Source organism: Chrysochloris asiatica, unplaced genomic scaffold (assembly GCF_000296735.1).
Source record: "Chrysochloris asiatica unplaced genomic scaffold, ChrAsi1.0 scaffold00162, whole genome shotgun sequence".
In the NCBI taxonomy this organism is placed as follows: Eukaryota; Metazoa; Chordata; class Mammalia; order Afrosoricida; family Chrysochloridae; genus Chrysochloris; species Chrysochloris asiatica.
Window position 1 is genome coordinate 7,564,348 of NW_006408680.1, and position 15,871 is coordinate 7,580,218.

Here is a 15,871-nt window from a genome sequence, read left to right on the forward strand (position 1 = left end):
TTGATCCCAGGGGGGACCAAGAGCAGGAAAGCATTGAGGGAGGGGTTCCCTTTGGGTGACTCTGACTCAGGACATCCTGGTGGTGTCTCTGAACTTCCTGCACTGAACAGATATGTCCCCACGGCCACTCTGTTAGTGTGTCCTGCGGTGGGGGGTTGCCTGTTGCTGGGATGCTGAAACTCCACATAGCAGCAGGGTCATCCATGAAGGACAGGCAGAGCTTCCAGACTAAGACACATGACTAAGAAAAGCCTGAAGACCACCTTCTGAAAATCAGCCAACGATCAGCTCACAACAGGACACCATCTGATGTCATCCTAGAAGTTGAGTTCCTATGTTGGAAGACACTCAGTTTCCACAGTGGTCACCCCTAGGGACCCGAGCACACCCAGAACCATGTGGACAGTGCAGGTCCAGGCAGCACTGTGATCCTTTTGAACTGGGTCATCAGGAGTACGAGCCAACTCGATGGTTAACTAAAAACAACGAAAGGTACTTCCCCCTTCTATGTTCCCTCTTCCCTTCCCTCAGAGCCTGACTCCACTGTGGTCTGAGACCCCCCACTCCTGGTACACTGTCCAAGGCTTTCCCTTAACACATTCCTTGCGCTTCGAATCCCTCTATCTTGCCATCTGTCTAGTGTTCAAGGGCCCTGGGGTAGCACAGTGGCATGTGAAATTCTAAGGACGCCTCCTGTTCCAGGCCAACTCCATCAGAAAGCATTCCAGGTAGTCCTGAGGGGAAAGGGGAATGTGGAGGACAAGTAGGAAGCAGTGAGGAGGGGGGTGGGTGGAGTGCGCCAGTCGGTAAATGCTCTCTTGCTCCCCGATACCTTCTATTCCCAGCAGGACAGGACGGGGACCAGAACACACTGGATCCACACAGCGCGCTTTCGCTCTATCTCCTGGTCCTGACCCAACAAAGAGGCACAAGATCAGACTGACTGCATAAGGGTTCTTTTAGATTTGCCTTTTGCTAATCGTGGACCACTGGTGAAGTGCCCATTTCTGAAGTGGCGTATCTCCTGATCCAAAGGGCACCTGGGAATGTGGATGTTGGGAGAGGGCCCATTCCTGAACTGGGGTGTCTTCTGATCCAGTAGGGACCATGACAGGTTGATGGGCAGTTGATATATCTACCGAGCGAACAGGTCAGAGATGCCAGCCGAGCACTGACTGGTTTCGGAAGCTCCTGACCAGCAGCTTATTGAAACCGGACAAGGGGGTGGGCACTGTCCGGGCTGAGGAAGCCCATTTCAGGTTGTAGGTAGGGTCTGACACAAGGCGGCACCAGGAAGTTCATCTACATGGGAAATCGGTGTGGAGCCACCAGAACGCTTCAGGACCCAACGTGGCATCATTTCTGAGGTGACAGGTGCCTGGTGTCTGCCCACCACTACCTGGTTCTCTGTCAGGGAGAAAGTTGAGGCTAGGCCAGGTGGCCGGGTATGCACTGTCAAGGAGAGGGAGCTGCCCACACCACTGCAGATAGACAAATGCTCCACTGTCTCTCAAGAAAGTGGACGGGAGGCTCTCAGTTCTATGCACGAGTGTGCAAGGCAGCCGTCAGCCTGGGCCACCCCACCCCAGCCCCGACAGAAGTGGTCACTCGGGGCTGTCCCCTGTCCTCAGGTCCGCACATCTGACACAGGCTTCACTGTGGTACCAGGAGCCTCTGACTAGAGACGCTGTGTGGGTACTGCACCTGATGGGTCTCTGCAAAGTCCACACTCCTAATCGCCTTGCTGAGGAGCCCTGGTGGCCCAGAGAATGAAGCACTCAGCTGCTCCATGGGAGAAGGAGGATGCTGTTGCTTCTGTAACAACACACAGGCTGGAAACCGGCTGGGTGGCTCTGTTCTAGCTGGCTCTCAGATGGGGTCCACTCCACGGTAGTGGGTGGTAACCACCTTGCCTGGTGACACAAGGGCAAGAGCTGGCATACAATCGGCTGCGCGTGATCCAATTCAAGCCGTTCTGTTCTGCTATTCTCCCTAGCAGAAAATAGGAAAGATGACGGAGGCAAACCCCCCATTTGAATGGTCTGCCCGGCTGTGCATATCAAGGCCCTCAAGTCTGTTCCAGGATCTCCTCATTTCAGTAAATCATGATGAAAATGAAGTCCATTTCTATGAGAGAGGGGGGCTTTGAAGGGGCACCTGGAGGCCTCTGGAGACAGACCCAATGTGCAGCCGGGGCTAGTTTTGTTCCAGTACACCTGGAGAATACGATGTTCATCAGCATCTTCACATTGGTTTTAAAGACTTTTTTCCCCTAAATTTTATTTATTTATTTTTTTAAGTTTTTGTTGCGAATTGAGTGATAGTTTACATGGGAGAACATCAGCTTTACTTTTATCCTATCGTAGTTCGTTTCACTGCAATGATTACAATCCCCTCTGTGCATCATCATTTAACAGTGTTTGCTTCTATTCCTTCTGTGGAATTTTTTTTTGGATGTACAAAAAAACACTCAGGAACACATAATCATTTAAACAACCAAAGAGCACATTCTACAAGTCTGACTCCTGGCCGCCAGCACACAGTCTTTCTCTTTCCATTAGTCTAGAGTCCTCAGCTGCTCTCTCTCTCCATGTCCTCATCTCTGCCTCCATCTCTGGTGTCGCTACTTCTCTGGATAGGGTCCCGCATTCCATTTGTGCTCTTCTCCCTTGATGGCACTAGGGTAGTCTGTTCTTGGACAGTAAGACTACTTACTCCCCCATTTTTGTTACAAAACTTCTACCTTTACAGTTGTGACAGTCGCAGTTAGTCATAATAACAATTGCTCACTATCGAATCATAAGAATCTTATCCCCATCTCTTTTCACCAGACCCATCTAGACAAGATGAAAACTATTCAGTGGGGACTCTACCTTCCCCCACACACTTTTAAGCTAAACTCCCTCTTGAAAACTTGTAAGCCAGTCACTTTATTGCCCCCTCATTTTAGATAGTCAATGTCTAAGTTGCCCTTCCTAACTATCCTATATACAGAAGGGATAGGATTGATAAATGATGTGAAGACTCCTTCCCTCTCAGTTGGTATTTTGAGCTACTACATCCATAAGCGTAGGTCAAGTTCATCAAATTGTAGCAATTTATACTTGTTTCCTTTATCAAATTTTTTGATCTTCCTCTAGTTGAGTTGTAATCATCCAGCCATTGAAACGAGATCAAATGGGTACTATCTGAAAGTTTGGGCATTCTTGTGCATGTCCCCTCACTTCATATCAGCTGGATGCTTCACTCTCAGCCCTAGCCCTCTGTGGCTATGTCCTTGTCCATGTGCTCAGGAGTCCCCAGGTCTCACCACACTTCACACCAACCAGCCCTTCCTCTTCTCTCTCTCATCTCCAGGTCGACAGAAGTAATTTTATTTATTTTTTATGTTGAGAATATACACAGCAAAACACACACCAATTCAACATGTTCAATTAGGGAAGAAATGATTACATTCTTCGAGTTGGGCCTCCGTTCCCAGCTTTCTTTGCTGAGTTACAGGAGATGCCCTGACCATAACCTCACTGCCCACTAAGGCTCCTGCCTCGAGGCGCTGTTGTCAATTTGCTCTCAGACCAAGAGTTCTTAAATCACATTGATTGGGGCAATTGTTGTCCCTAAGTCACCAAGCATACCTGAAAAAAGTTGAATTGGCACACGTTGTGTGGCAGATATATAATGATGAAAAAATCCACAAAACTCACTGGCACTGAGTCACTGCATTCAGAATGACCCTACAGGACAAAGCCGGACTGTCTCCCAGGGCTTCCAAGGCTGTAGTCTTGATGGGCGGAGACTGCCTCATCTCCCATGGAGTGGCTTCTGGGTTCAAACCACTGACTTTTCACTTAGCAGCTGAGCCATCAGGCCTTTCACACACACACATACACACACCACATAACACACACACAGAGACCTCCCTTGAATTTGTTTCTTTAAACAGAGGAGGGACTTAGAAAGGTGGCTGCATTTTCCCCAGAGCCCCTGAGGAGCAGGGGAGTGTAGGCCAAGATGAGAAGGAGATGATCTTTAGATGAAGCCGGATGAAGTCTGGGGAGCATGGGGTCAGCAGCGATGGGACCGGGGCAAGGCACCACTGTGTTTCAAATCTGGTCATGAACTTAAAGTGTTCACAGCATCTTCAGAGAGAACATAACAAATATTGAGCTCAGGGTCTGACAGCCTGAGGTTTGTCTCAGAGCCAAGGGCAGCTCTGGGTCTCATCCTGTGGCTTGCTCCAGGCTCAACGCTTGGGAGAGCAAATGCCCTCACTTAAACATGACAAACAAGTCAGAGTTTAAAATGTAAACAAACCCGGCTCACAAGAGAGCTTTCTCAGAAAGAAGTATCCCTGGTGTGCATGCTATTGTATACGAGCCATCCAAATACTCTTCTTACATTGAAACCTCAAAAAGATTCAGGTTCCCTCCACATGGTGTAAGGAGCGCTGGTAGTGTCGCCGGTTAAGCACTGGGGTGCTAACTGTCAGGTTCAAGGTTTAAGCCTACCAACAGCTCCTCAGGACCAAGATAAGGCTGTGTGCTCCATGAGCTACAGGCTTGGAAACACAGTTCTTCTCTGTCCTGCAGGGCCCCTGTGAGGTGGAATGGCTGTGATCGCAGCGGGTTTGCAGAGCAGACTTTGAGCTGTTTTCTAAGACAAAGCCAGACCTTAGCCTCTGGCCCACATCACCCTGCTTGAGTGCAGCGTCTTAAATCCCCATGATGTGGTTTGAAGGAAGGAAGCATCGAGTCTGCCACTGGGACCATGTGTGTAAGAATTGGCTTCAATATTGGACTACTGCGACGTTTCCAAAGTGGGGTCCCCAAGTCCATTCAATAACCGAGGGATTGATGGGCCTGGGAGACTTCATCTTGTAGATAAGCTTCCTGCCACCTCTCAGGTCCTGGAGCAGGACTGACGTGCATCCATCGTAATGCCTCATGCTGAGACTTGAATGATTTGGGAAAATGAATAGGAAGGTCAACATGCCATTGGGGGAGAAATGTTTGGTTAAATTTGATACTATTGGAGAGTGATTGCTTTTACACAGATTGGACTGAAGATGTGGTTTGTATTTCAGACTCTCAGGGGACTACGACTTCTCTGCCTTAGACCTGGCGGCACAGTGGGTTAAACATTGGGCTGCTAACTGCAAGATTGGCAGTTCAAGCCCACCAGTTGCTTGCTAGAAAACAGGCGAGGCTGTCTGTTCTTCAAAAGATTTACAGCCTCAGAAACCCTGAGGAGCAGTTCCACTGTGTCCTGTGGGCTCACGAGGAGTTAGAACTGACTGGACAGCAGTAGGTTTGAGTGCATTTTCATTTTTTAATGGGACCTTGTACAGACAAACCGTTTTACACCAGAGAAACTACTTTAGAAGAGGAACTCTTTCATTTGAAGAAAGAATGGCTTCCTTGGTCAACGGCAAGGAGAAAACTACCATACTCCCTGCTGGACACATCCTAATTACCTGCCACAGCCTGGGTTTGGAATGCCTCCTTAAATCAGTTCTGTGTGAGAAACGCACGAACAAACCTGCCTTCCGGCTCCAGCCTGCTCTGCCCTCACTTCCGGTGACCATCACAGAAACTGCCTCCTCCAATGTCCAGTGCCTCCAGGCATGTGTTTTTGCCAGCAGCCCACACAGAGCCACTGGCCTCCTAGCTGTCTCTGCTGCAGCAAATGTGTTTTCACCAGGGGTCTCAAAGCACTGGGTGTGGGAAATGCAGCTTCCAGGGCTGCTGGAAGGTAGGTATTGTCACCTCCTGGTATGCATGCCTGGACATTGCCCACCTTCCTGATGTGGAGGTACGTACCTCGTCGATGTGCCAGGAATGGGACGGCCCGTGTCCACCAGCACACACCAGCAGTAGCCGGTGGATGGATGGCACTGCACAGGCTTGTAGAGCCCTCCGTGAGCGCATTCCGGAATCACCACGTTGTCATTCTTTGGCTGCTTGGCCTCTTCCAGAGCCGACTGGTGCTCCTGATCACATGACGACACTGGAGACGAGAAGGAAATAAAGAATGGGTGGACCAGCACACAGCCAGGTAAGGGGTCGGACAGATGCAGCATGTTACAAGACGTAAGGTAGGTGGGTCAATACACAGCCAGGTAAGGGGACAGGCATGTACAGCATGTTGGAGAATACAAGGTGCGTGGACCAGCACACAGCCAGGTAAAGGGACCGACAAACACAGCACATGGAAGGATACAAAATGGACAGACCAGCATACAGCCAGGTAAGGGGGTGGACAGGTGTAGCATGTTGAGAAATACAAGGTGCGTGGACCAGCATACAGCCAGGTAAGGGGTCAGAAAGACGTGGCACATTGAAGGACAAAACTGGAAAGAAAGGGACATGGGGAAGAGGAAGGGTTGTGGTCAACCCTCAGGCCAGAGGGTCAACAGAGTGAAGCAGAGTCCAGGACTGGGGTTCAGGAAGTCTGGGTCCTGTGTCATTTCCTGATAGGCCCATGTGCGCATTCCTTGCAGAGTGAGCAAATGCAGGGGGCTGGTACATGCTTCTGTTAACATGTGGTGAAGCTCACGAGTTAAATCACAAAGTCAGCATAGACACGACACATACACACGAATCTGATGCTCGCTGGACACCCTAACACCACTGGTCAGAGTGACCTAGGATGCACAGAGCCCTCCTCGACTCTTCAGTCACACATGCAGGTGAGCCTCAAGGTGCACCCAGGGGACCCAGGTCACAAGCAGAGGCACATCTCTCACTGCCCACTGTCCTGGCATGTTGCTCACCATTGACCATACCATCTGCAAAGCCACCTGGAAAACATCCACTTCCCCCCCATGGACTCCCAAGGGCTGGCTCATACTAAATCTAAGATCATCAACTAAAAATAGCATTACGTAGATTCTGAGGCTCCTTCTTGGTTTTGCTGTTAGTTGCCATCAAGTCGGTTCCAACTGATAGTGACCCTGTGTACAACGGAAGGAAACACTGCCCAATCCTGTGCCATCATCACAGTGATTGTTACACTTGGCCCATTGCTGCCACTACTGTGCCAGTCAGTCTTGCTGGGGATCTTCCTCTATTTGCTATCTACTTTACAAGCATGATCTCCATCTCCAGGGACTGGTCCCTCCTGATAACATGTCCAAAAAGGATGAGAGACAAAGGCTCACCATTCTGGCTTCTAAGGAGCATCCTGGCTGTACTTCATCTAGCACAGATTTGTTTGATCTTCTGGCAGTCCATGGTACTTTTAATAGTCTTCTCCAACACCATAACTCAAATGCATCAATTCTATGGTCTACTTTAATCATTGTCCAATTTTCACATGCACACAATGCTATTGAAAGCACCATGACTTGAGTCAGGTGCACCTTAGTTCTTAAACTGGCATCTTTGCTCTTGAACACTTTAAAGAGGTCTTGTCCAGCACATTTGCCGAATATATAATTTGATTCTTTGACTGCTGCGTCCATGAGTATTGACAGTAGACACAAACATAATGAAGTCTTTGATACCTTCCATCTTTTCTTCATTTATTGTGGTGTAATTTATTTGTTTAGTGGTGAGGTTCTTTGTTTACTTTATAATGAAGTGCAACCAATACCTAAGGCTGTGGTCTTTGATCTTCATCAGTAAGTATGTTTAGTCCTCTTCACCTTCAGCAAGCAAGGTTGCATCATCTGCACATCACAGGTTGTTAATGAGTCTTCCTCAATCCTGATGCCACATTCTTCTTCACACAACCCAGCTTCTCAGATGATTTGCTCAGCATCCAGACTGAGTAAGTATGGGGATAGAATACAACCCTGCTGTACACCTTCTTATTTAACTGTTCTGTTTGACCAATTGACTCTTGGCCTACATGCAGGTTCCTCATGAGCATGTACAACCACTTCATGAAATGTGGTTCATTGGTTTAGAGGTGTGTTGTAGTTTTTAGGGTTTCCAAGGAATGGATTGTGGGTTTGAACTGCCAAACTTTTGGTTAGCAGTCAAGTGCTTGTCTCACAGCGTCACATCAGGACTCTAGGAAGATACAGAGACTGTAACCAATTGACTCAGGTGCCTCATGATCATATGCAACCAAACCACTTTATGAAATTTGGTTCATTGGTTGAGAAGTCTAGGTCATGGTTAGGGGACATCTCAGTCAATGGCCTGATAACGTGTTTAGCGTTTTTGATCTAACTCTTGGTTTGTTGTGTAGTGTCAAGATCTTGAATGCTTTTAAGAGCCAAGATATGAAAACTAGTCTTTAATCACCTGGTAAGAAAGAGGAAGGAGAGTCAGGAATAGAAGGAGGATACAGAATGTGTAGCTAATTGCCTTGATGAACTACCTACTTTGCCATGAGGCTAGAAGAACTAGAATGTTTCCAGATACTATTACTGAACATTTTGGTCAAAGACTCCATAGAAGAATCCTGATAAAAAAAACAAAAAAAAGAGAGAAAAATACAGAATTTCAAATTCTCATGGAATCTAGATTTTTCTGGAACCATGGAGGGTGGATGAGCTCCTGAAATACTATCCTTAAACAATCTTTAACCTTAAGCCAAAGACGCCCCCAAAGTCTGAAAGTCTTAGAATATTGGTACTGTTGCTGGGAGAGTAGTCATTGTCTACTGCTTTAAATGTTGTCACCAACTGAAATTTAAGATGTTGCTTGTGAACCCTTATTTCCTCCACACCCTACCGCTCTGATGTTGTCTCTACAATAAATAGATGGCTACAAGCAAGGAACCCCATGACAACCAAATGAAACACTGTCCGGTCCTGCACCACACCCTCACAATCATGGCTGTATTTGAGCCCACTGTTACAGCCAGTGTTCTCAGTGGTTGGTTGTTGTTAACTGTTACTTGCTACCTACTCAGTTCTGACTTGTGGTGAGTAACACTACACCACAGGGTTGTCAAGAGCGACCTCCTGGGTATAGAGTAGAACTACACTATGGGATCGTCAAGGTTATGACTGTTAGGGAAAAGAGCACCGGGTCTTTTTTCCAAGGTGCCTCTGAGTAAATATGAACTGTCAACCTTAGACAAGTATTTAACTGTTTGCCAACCCAGGAAACCCACCTGGGGTCTCCATGAGTCAGAACTGAATAGATAGCAAGTAACAGTCAACAACAACCAACCATCGAGAACCTCCATCAAGAACTGACTTGTACAAGAACTTATATGGCAGCTTTATAGACAAAACCAAAGTATCTATTGAGGAACAGTGTTTAATTCTCCTAGAATCCAGATTTCTTGTGTCCATATATCTAGATGACCAGTCCAGGCTACGGAACTGAGATGTTCCTTTGAACATTGAGCCTTGAACAAAATGGAAGACCTCCGGAGAACCAATGCATTTGAGTTATGGTGTTGGAGAAAAATGTTCAAAGTACCGTGGCCCACCAGAAAAACAAAAACCCCGTGTTGGAAGTAGTACAGCCTGGGTGCTCCTTGGAGGCAAGGATGGTCAGACTTTGTCGCTTATATTTCAGACACATTATCAGGAGGGACTAGTCCCTGGAGAAGGACAGCATGCTTAGTAAAGTGGAGGGTCCTCGAGAATGTAGAAGACCCCCATGAGATGAACTGGCACAGTGGTGGCAGTGATGGGCTCAAGCGTAAGAGTGATTGTGAGGCTGCTTCAGGACCAGCCGCTGTTCCATCCTGTTATACCCAGTGTCAGTCACTAGGATTGGAACAGACTCAAGGACACTTCACAACAACAACTCACCTTTAAAACACTGGCTGGCGGGTCAGAAGTTTTGCCTAATCTGTGATCTATATATTAAATAAACTTCAGATCAGTTTATGCTATTGGCTTAATAGTGCTTTATTTTAATGCTATAAATAGAGAATGCATAAACAAGTTGAAGTATATGCATACACTATAGTAATTATACATATAAATCATAGAGATTGAATTGGTGAATGACTCTCAAAACCATTATGCTGAGCAGGAAAAGGTAGACACAAAGGGATCCACAGTGTAGTTCTAGGTATATGAAGCTCGGGAGCAGGCACTGAAATTACAAAGCAATTGTCTCTATGGGTGAGGGGGTGCATGCTGGCTATCCCGACAGAAGTGTGGGCTACAGGGCCGGAAGCATTTCTCCAAACTCAGCTCTCTGTACACCATCATTGTCAAGCAACAAGAGCAGAACCTAAGTGACTCTTTAAAAATTCTCTCTTAATAAATAAACAGAGACATTCTAAAAGACAAGAAAGTTTCGGTCACATTTTAATTGACAACATTTGTTCTTTCTCTCTTGTGTGTCTTACAGTCATTGGTATCGTTGATTCAATACTATGCAAGAGTACGTATGAAAGCACATAGTCAAGTTACAGGAAATAAGATTTAAGCTTATTCTTTTTTTCCCCAAGAGAACTTGGTGTTCCACTAAATGCACATTGTATGGCAGAGGATTCTTCCCATGAAATGTGGGAGAAAGGAAAGCCATGTGGCATGACCACCAGCTGCTCCACGCCAAGTTGGATGTTGCAAATGCCAAGCTCAGCTTTGTTTATGACAACCCTCCGGGGCCCTGAGGTACTGACTGTATTGGCAAAGTGAGGTTTTCATTAGAAAGTGTGAACAGCAACACCAGAGTGGGTTGGTTCTGTTTAGGCCCTGGGTCCAAGTGACTTGGATCAACTCCTGTGTCAACCTACTCCATTCAAACATCTCCCTCACATGTCCAGTCTGATCGGTCACATAAACAAGCCTCACAGGTCCATCTGCATTCGTATCTCTCCTCTCAGCTTCTCAGGGCACTTGGCCGTACTCTGCAGACATCTCCTCTGCCAGACTAGTTGTGCTCATATTGACTGGTCTAACCCCCAAAGTCCCTGAAATCATGCTCACTTTGAATGGCCTCAACCTCAAAGCCCCTGGAATTGGAGACAGATGAGACTTTCTGCTCCTGGGAAAAATTTAAAGCTTCGTACAGGGTCACTATGAGTCAGTACCAACTCAACGGCACTTTACCACCACCACCTTCAAAAGTCCTGGAATTGTGTTAATATTGACTGGTCTCACCTCCAAATATCCCTGTAATTGTTTGATATTGACTGACTTCACACCCACATGCACATGTCCCTAGAATGTGCTAATATTGACTGGCCTCATCCCCCAAAGTCCCTGGAATTGTGCTAATGACTGGTCTTACCCTAAAAGTCCCCAGAATCATGCTAATATTGACCGGTCTCACCTGTAACTATCCCTGGGCCTGCTATGCATTTCTAACAAGAGCAAACAGAGCTTGGTCACCTCAGATGACCTCTGGAGTTAGACCAATCGAGTCATTGCACAGTGGTCTATGTAGAACAGATCCAAACACTGCCCGGTCCAGCGCCAACCTCACCATCACAGGCATGGTCAAGTTCATTTCAGTGGCTGGTGTGCCCATCCATCTCAGCCAGGCCTCTCTTGCCGTCATAGGCCCTCAACTTCACCAAACACAATCTCCTCCTTCCTCATGATATGCCCAAAGCAAGGGAGTCAGGCAGTGGTTGGCTGGCATCCATATTGCTCCCACTGGAGGATTTGTGGAAGTGGAACACCAGGGCTTTCCCATGTCCTGTTACTATCCCAGCCAGTCTGAGAGCTCAGAAATACTTCCTTAACCCTCGCCAGTGTGCTCACACCTGACTGTCCTCTGCAGGCCTGCGGACCTTCCTCAACTTCGTCAGATCAGCCGACCTCAGAGATGCGCCGCATTGACTCCAGGGAATAAGCAGAGTGCACGACTGGCCCACCGTTTCCCACAGGAGCATGGTGTTGACCAGGTGATCTCTGGAGGACAGCAGGATGGTTGCAGTCATAGGCACCTGGGACATTTGAGTGTTGTGCATTAAGGGTCCAGACTTGCCCTCTTGCGCCTCTGAGAAGAACATCCCTGAGTTTTCTCTCAAACGGAAGAAGAGTGGCACATGAAGCAGAGCCAGTCCCAGAGCAGCCTGGACTGGCCAGCAGAGCCCTGCGTGGACCAACTCCTCAGATGGTGTTTGAGATTGAAACTTCACTGTGGAGTACCTATGGCATTCTAGGGTTATTTGTTACGAAGCAATGGCTGACTGATAGTCAGGCACTGCACTGTCGCTTCAGGGGCAAATTCAATGTCTTCTCTTCTCTTATGGTATTCTGAGAAGTCTTGTTAAAATGATTCCTCATGAAGCCACTAAGTATGTTGGGTGTCCAGGTATCTTGTCCTGTCGCTTTATTAACACACAGGTCTGGTGCTACATATGTATACCTCACTCGTCCACTGAGCAGACAGATTTTCAACAAAATTTAAAGTGTTTAAAGCAAAGATGTCAGTTTGAGGACTAAGGTGTATCTGACCCAAGTCATGCTATTTTCAATAACCTCATATGGATGTGAAAGTTGGTAAATGAAGAAACTGAATTAGGGTATTGGTGAGGAATATTAAAAGTACCATGGATGGCCAGAAAAACAAACAAATCTTTCTTGGAAAAAGTACAGCCAGAATGCTCCACATAAGCTAGGATGGTGAGAGTTCCTCTCTCATATTTTGTCCAAGTGATCAGGAGAGGCCAGTCCCTAGAGAAGGACACCATCCTTGGGAAACTAGAAAGTCATCATAAAAGAGGAAAAGATGGGCAGACACAGAGGCCACAACAGTGGGGTCCAATATAGCAGCAACCGGAAGGATGACACAGGACTGGGCAGTCTTTCCTACTATTGTGTAGAGGGTTGCTATGAGTCAGACTGATTGGATGGCACCAAACGATAGAAAAGCTCCATCTCATCAGTCAAAACAGGGCCAGGGGCAGACTGTGGAACAGACCATCAACTGCTCATATACAAATTCAAACTGAAGCTGAAGAACGTGAAAACAAGTCCACGAGAGCCAAAATATGACCTTGAATATATCCCACCTGAATGTAGAGATTATCTGAAGAACAGATTTGACACATTAAACATTAAAGATTGAAGACCAGAAGAGTTGTAGGATGACATCAAGAACATCATATAGGAAGAAAGCAAAAAGTCATTAAGAAACTAAGAAAGAAGGAAAAGATCAAAATGGATGTCAGAAGAGACATTGAAACTTGCTCTCCAGCATAGAGATGCTAAATCAAATGGAGGAAATGAGGAGGTACAAGAGCTGAAACAAAAAAAAGATCTAAGGTCAGTTCGAGAAGACACTGAAAGGGCAAAGGAGTAGAATTGAAGAGATAGAAGCCAAAACTAGAGAGCTGGTAGATAAATCTCTCAACATTACTAAGATAGAAGAGCAAGAACAAAAAAGGATAAAAAAATCTGAAGAAGGTCTAAGAATCATATTGGATAACATGAAGAAGAATAACTTAAGAATTGTCGGCATTCCAGAACAGGAAAAATTACACAAGTCCACGGAGGAGATATTTGAAGAGCTTCTGGAAGAAAATTTTCCTAACATCCTGAAAAGTGAAAAGATAAGCATTCAAGAAGCTCAAAGAACCCCAGGATGGATAGACCCTAAAAGACAATCACCAAGACATATAATAATCAAGCCCTCCAAAATCAAAGATAAGGACAGAATCCTGAAGGCAGCTAGGGAAAAGACAAGTGTAACATACAAAGGCAAGAAAATCAGATTAAGTTCGGATCTGTCAAGAGAAACCATGCAGGCAAGAAGGAAATGGGGAGACATATATATAAAACACTGAAAGAAAAAGTAATTACCAAACAAGAATCCTCTACCCAGCAAAGTTGTCAATCAAATGCAATGGTGTAATCAAAACATTCCAGGATAAACAGAAGTTAAGGAATTTTTAAAAGCCAACCCTGCTATGAAAAACATCCTAAAGGAAGTTCTGTGGACAGAGAACCAACAAGAACAGACAACAACCAGAGAATGATGTACATGGCAGCATCACCCTGAACTCAATCGACAAATGGAAGAGTTAAGAATAGAATAAAATTATAAGAGCAGAGATCTGGGAGGTCAGTCTATGATCAAAACAATTACAATGTGAAAGAAGGTAAACACAGAGGAACAGAGATCCAGGTGGTGAGAAGGTCAGGTAGATTATAGGATAAAATAGACTGTTTTAAATGGAGGGAAGAGTTAATGGAATATAAGGTAACCACAGCAGTGGGGTTGGGGTTGGGGTTTAGTTCAGGTAGAGGAGGAGAAGGGGGAGGGGGCAGAATAACAAGATAGATAGGGGAACACTGAGACAGGTTTACATGGCCTAAGTGAGACAGAGGTAAATAGTGACGCATGCTCAATCTTAGAACAACATGGTTCTGTGATACAGGAATCTAGGCATAGTTTGAAGAGGGGAAATTATACTAAAATGCTTGACTGTCTTATGAATATTGGGTTCCCTTGCCTACTACTGTAAAATAGACAATTAAGTGGGATAAAAAGAAATGTTGGGAAACATGATTACAGAAAACCTGTAAGCGCGTCTTCAGCCTATAACTGATTGGAATACCTAAAAGGGGTTCTAGAACTTGCCCAGTGAAATAGGCCTCTTGAAGAGCCTTTGCAGTGTATAGGACGGAATCCTAAGCCCCATCCAGAACCTGCTGAGGTTGGACATTCCCACTAGCAAGGACAAGTAGACCAGCCTGGAACAGCTAGAGTGGAAGAATATACATCTTCGAAGAAACATCATCAGAAAAAAACCCAAAACAAAAATGTCAGCATGACTGACTACAAGAATAAGCAAACTGTTCACCAGGAGGCCATCAAGGCAAGCAATCAAGTTCCTTCAGGACAAACTCCCCTCTAAGACTGAAACTCAAAGGGAACACATGAACTGGCATGTAAGCTTGCTGGCAACCACACTGGTCTACTGGTGAGTGGAAGAGGCGGAAAGGCAGCAATGAAAACATGGGATGAGTTCAACTACAGTCCATTGACTCCCGTTGACCTGCAGATGAGAGCGAGAAGAGGATGGGCTGGTTGGGCCAAAGTGTGGTGAGACCTGGGGACACCTGAGCCCATGGAAAAGTACATAGCCACAGAGGGCTAGAACTGAGCTGATATGAAGTGAGGGGAGATGCACAAGAACACCCAAACTTGCAGACAGTACCCACTGACCTAGCCTCAATGGCGTGATAATCAGAACTCAACTAGTGAAAGATTACCAAAAAAAAATTTTTTTTTTTTTGGATAAAGGAAACAAGGGTAAATTGTTACAATTTGATGAACCTGACCTATACTCATGGAGGTAGTAACTCTAAATACTAACAGAGAGGGAAGGAGTTTTCACATCAAGTATCAATAGTATGCCCTCTGTATGCAGGGTTGATAAGGATGGGCAAATTAGGCAATGGCTACCTAGAATGAGGGGGTGATAAAGGCACAAAGTGACTGGCTTACAAGCTTTCAAGAAGGAGTTTAGTTTAAGAGTATGGGGGTGGGGAATAAAAAGTCCCCACTGAATAGTTCTCATCTCATGTCTAGATGGGTCTGGTGAAAAGAGATTGGGATAAGATTCATACGATTCAACAGTCAATAATTGTTATCATGACTAATTGCATCTGTCACAATTGTAAAGGTAGAAGTTTTGTAACAAAAACAGGGGAGTGGTTAATCTTACAGTCCAGAAACAGAGGACCCTAGGAGCATCAAGGGAGAAGAGCACAAGCAGAATGCGGGACCTTATCCAGAGAAGCAGCGACACCAGAGATGGAGGAAGAGATGGGGTCACGGAGAGGGGAGCGGCTGAGGACTCTACATTCAAGGGAAGAGAGGGACTAAGAGCTGGTGGCCAGGAGGTAGACTTGCATAATATGTTCTGTAGAGGTGTAAATTATTATATATGCCTGAGTGGTTTAAAAAACAAAAAACAAAACAAAAAGCTAAAGTGGATAGAGAGAAAAACTGTCAACTGATGGTACATGGAGGGGATTACAGTCATT

The 15,871-nt window shown here is 45.9% G+C and overlaps 1 protein-coding gene across 1 annotated transcript in view; it reads right to left on the minus strand.

The window, feature by feature from the left end:
• LOC102810654 (SPARC-related modular calcium-binding protein 2-like) overlaps positions 1–15,871 on the minus strand; it is a 151,743-nt gene that overhangs the window by 57,274 nt on the left and 78,598 nt on the right. The window contains exon 9 of the mRNA XM_006871196.1: positions 5,820–6,006. Within this exon, the coding sequence (XP_006871258.1) occupies positions 5,820–6,006 (187 nt within the window). The remainder of the gene's footprint in view (positions 1–5,819; positions 6,007–15,871) is intronic.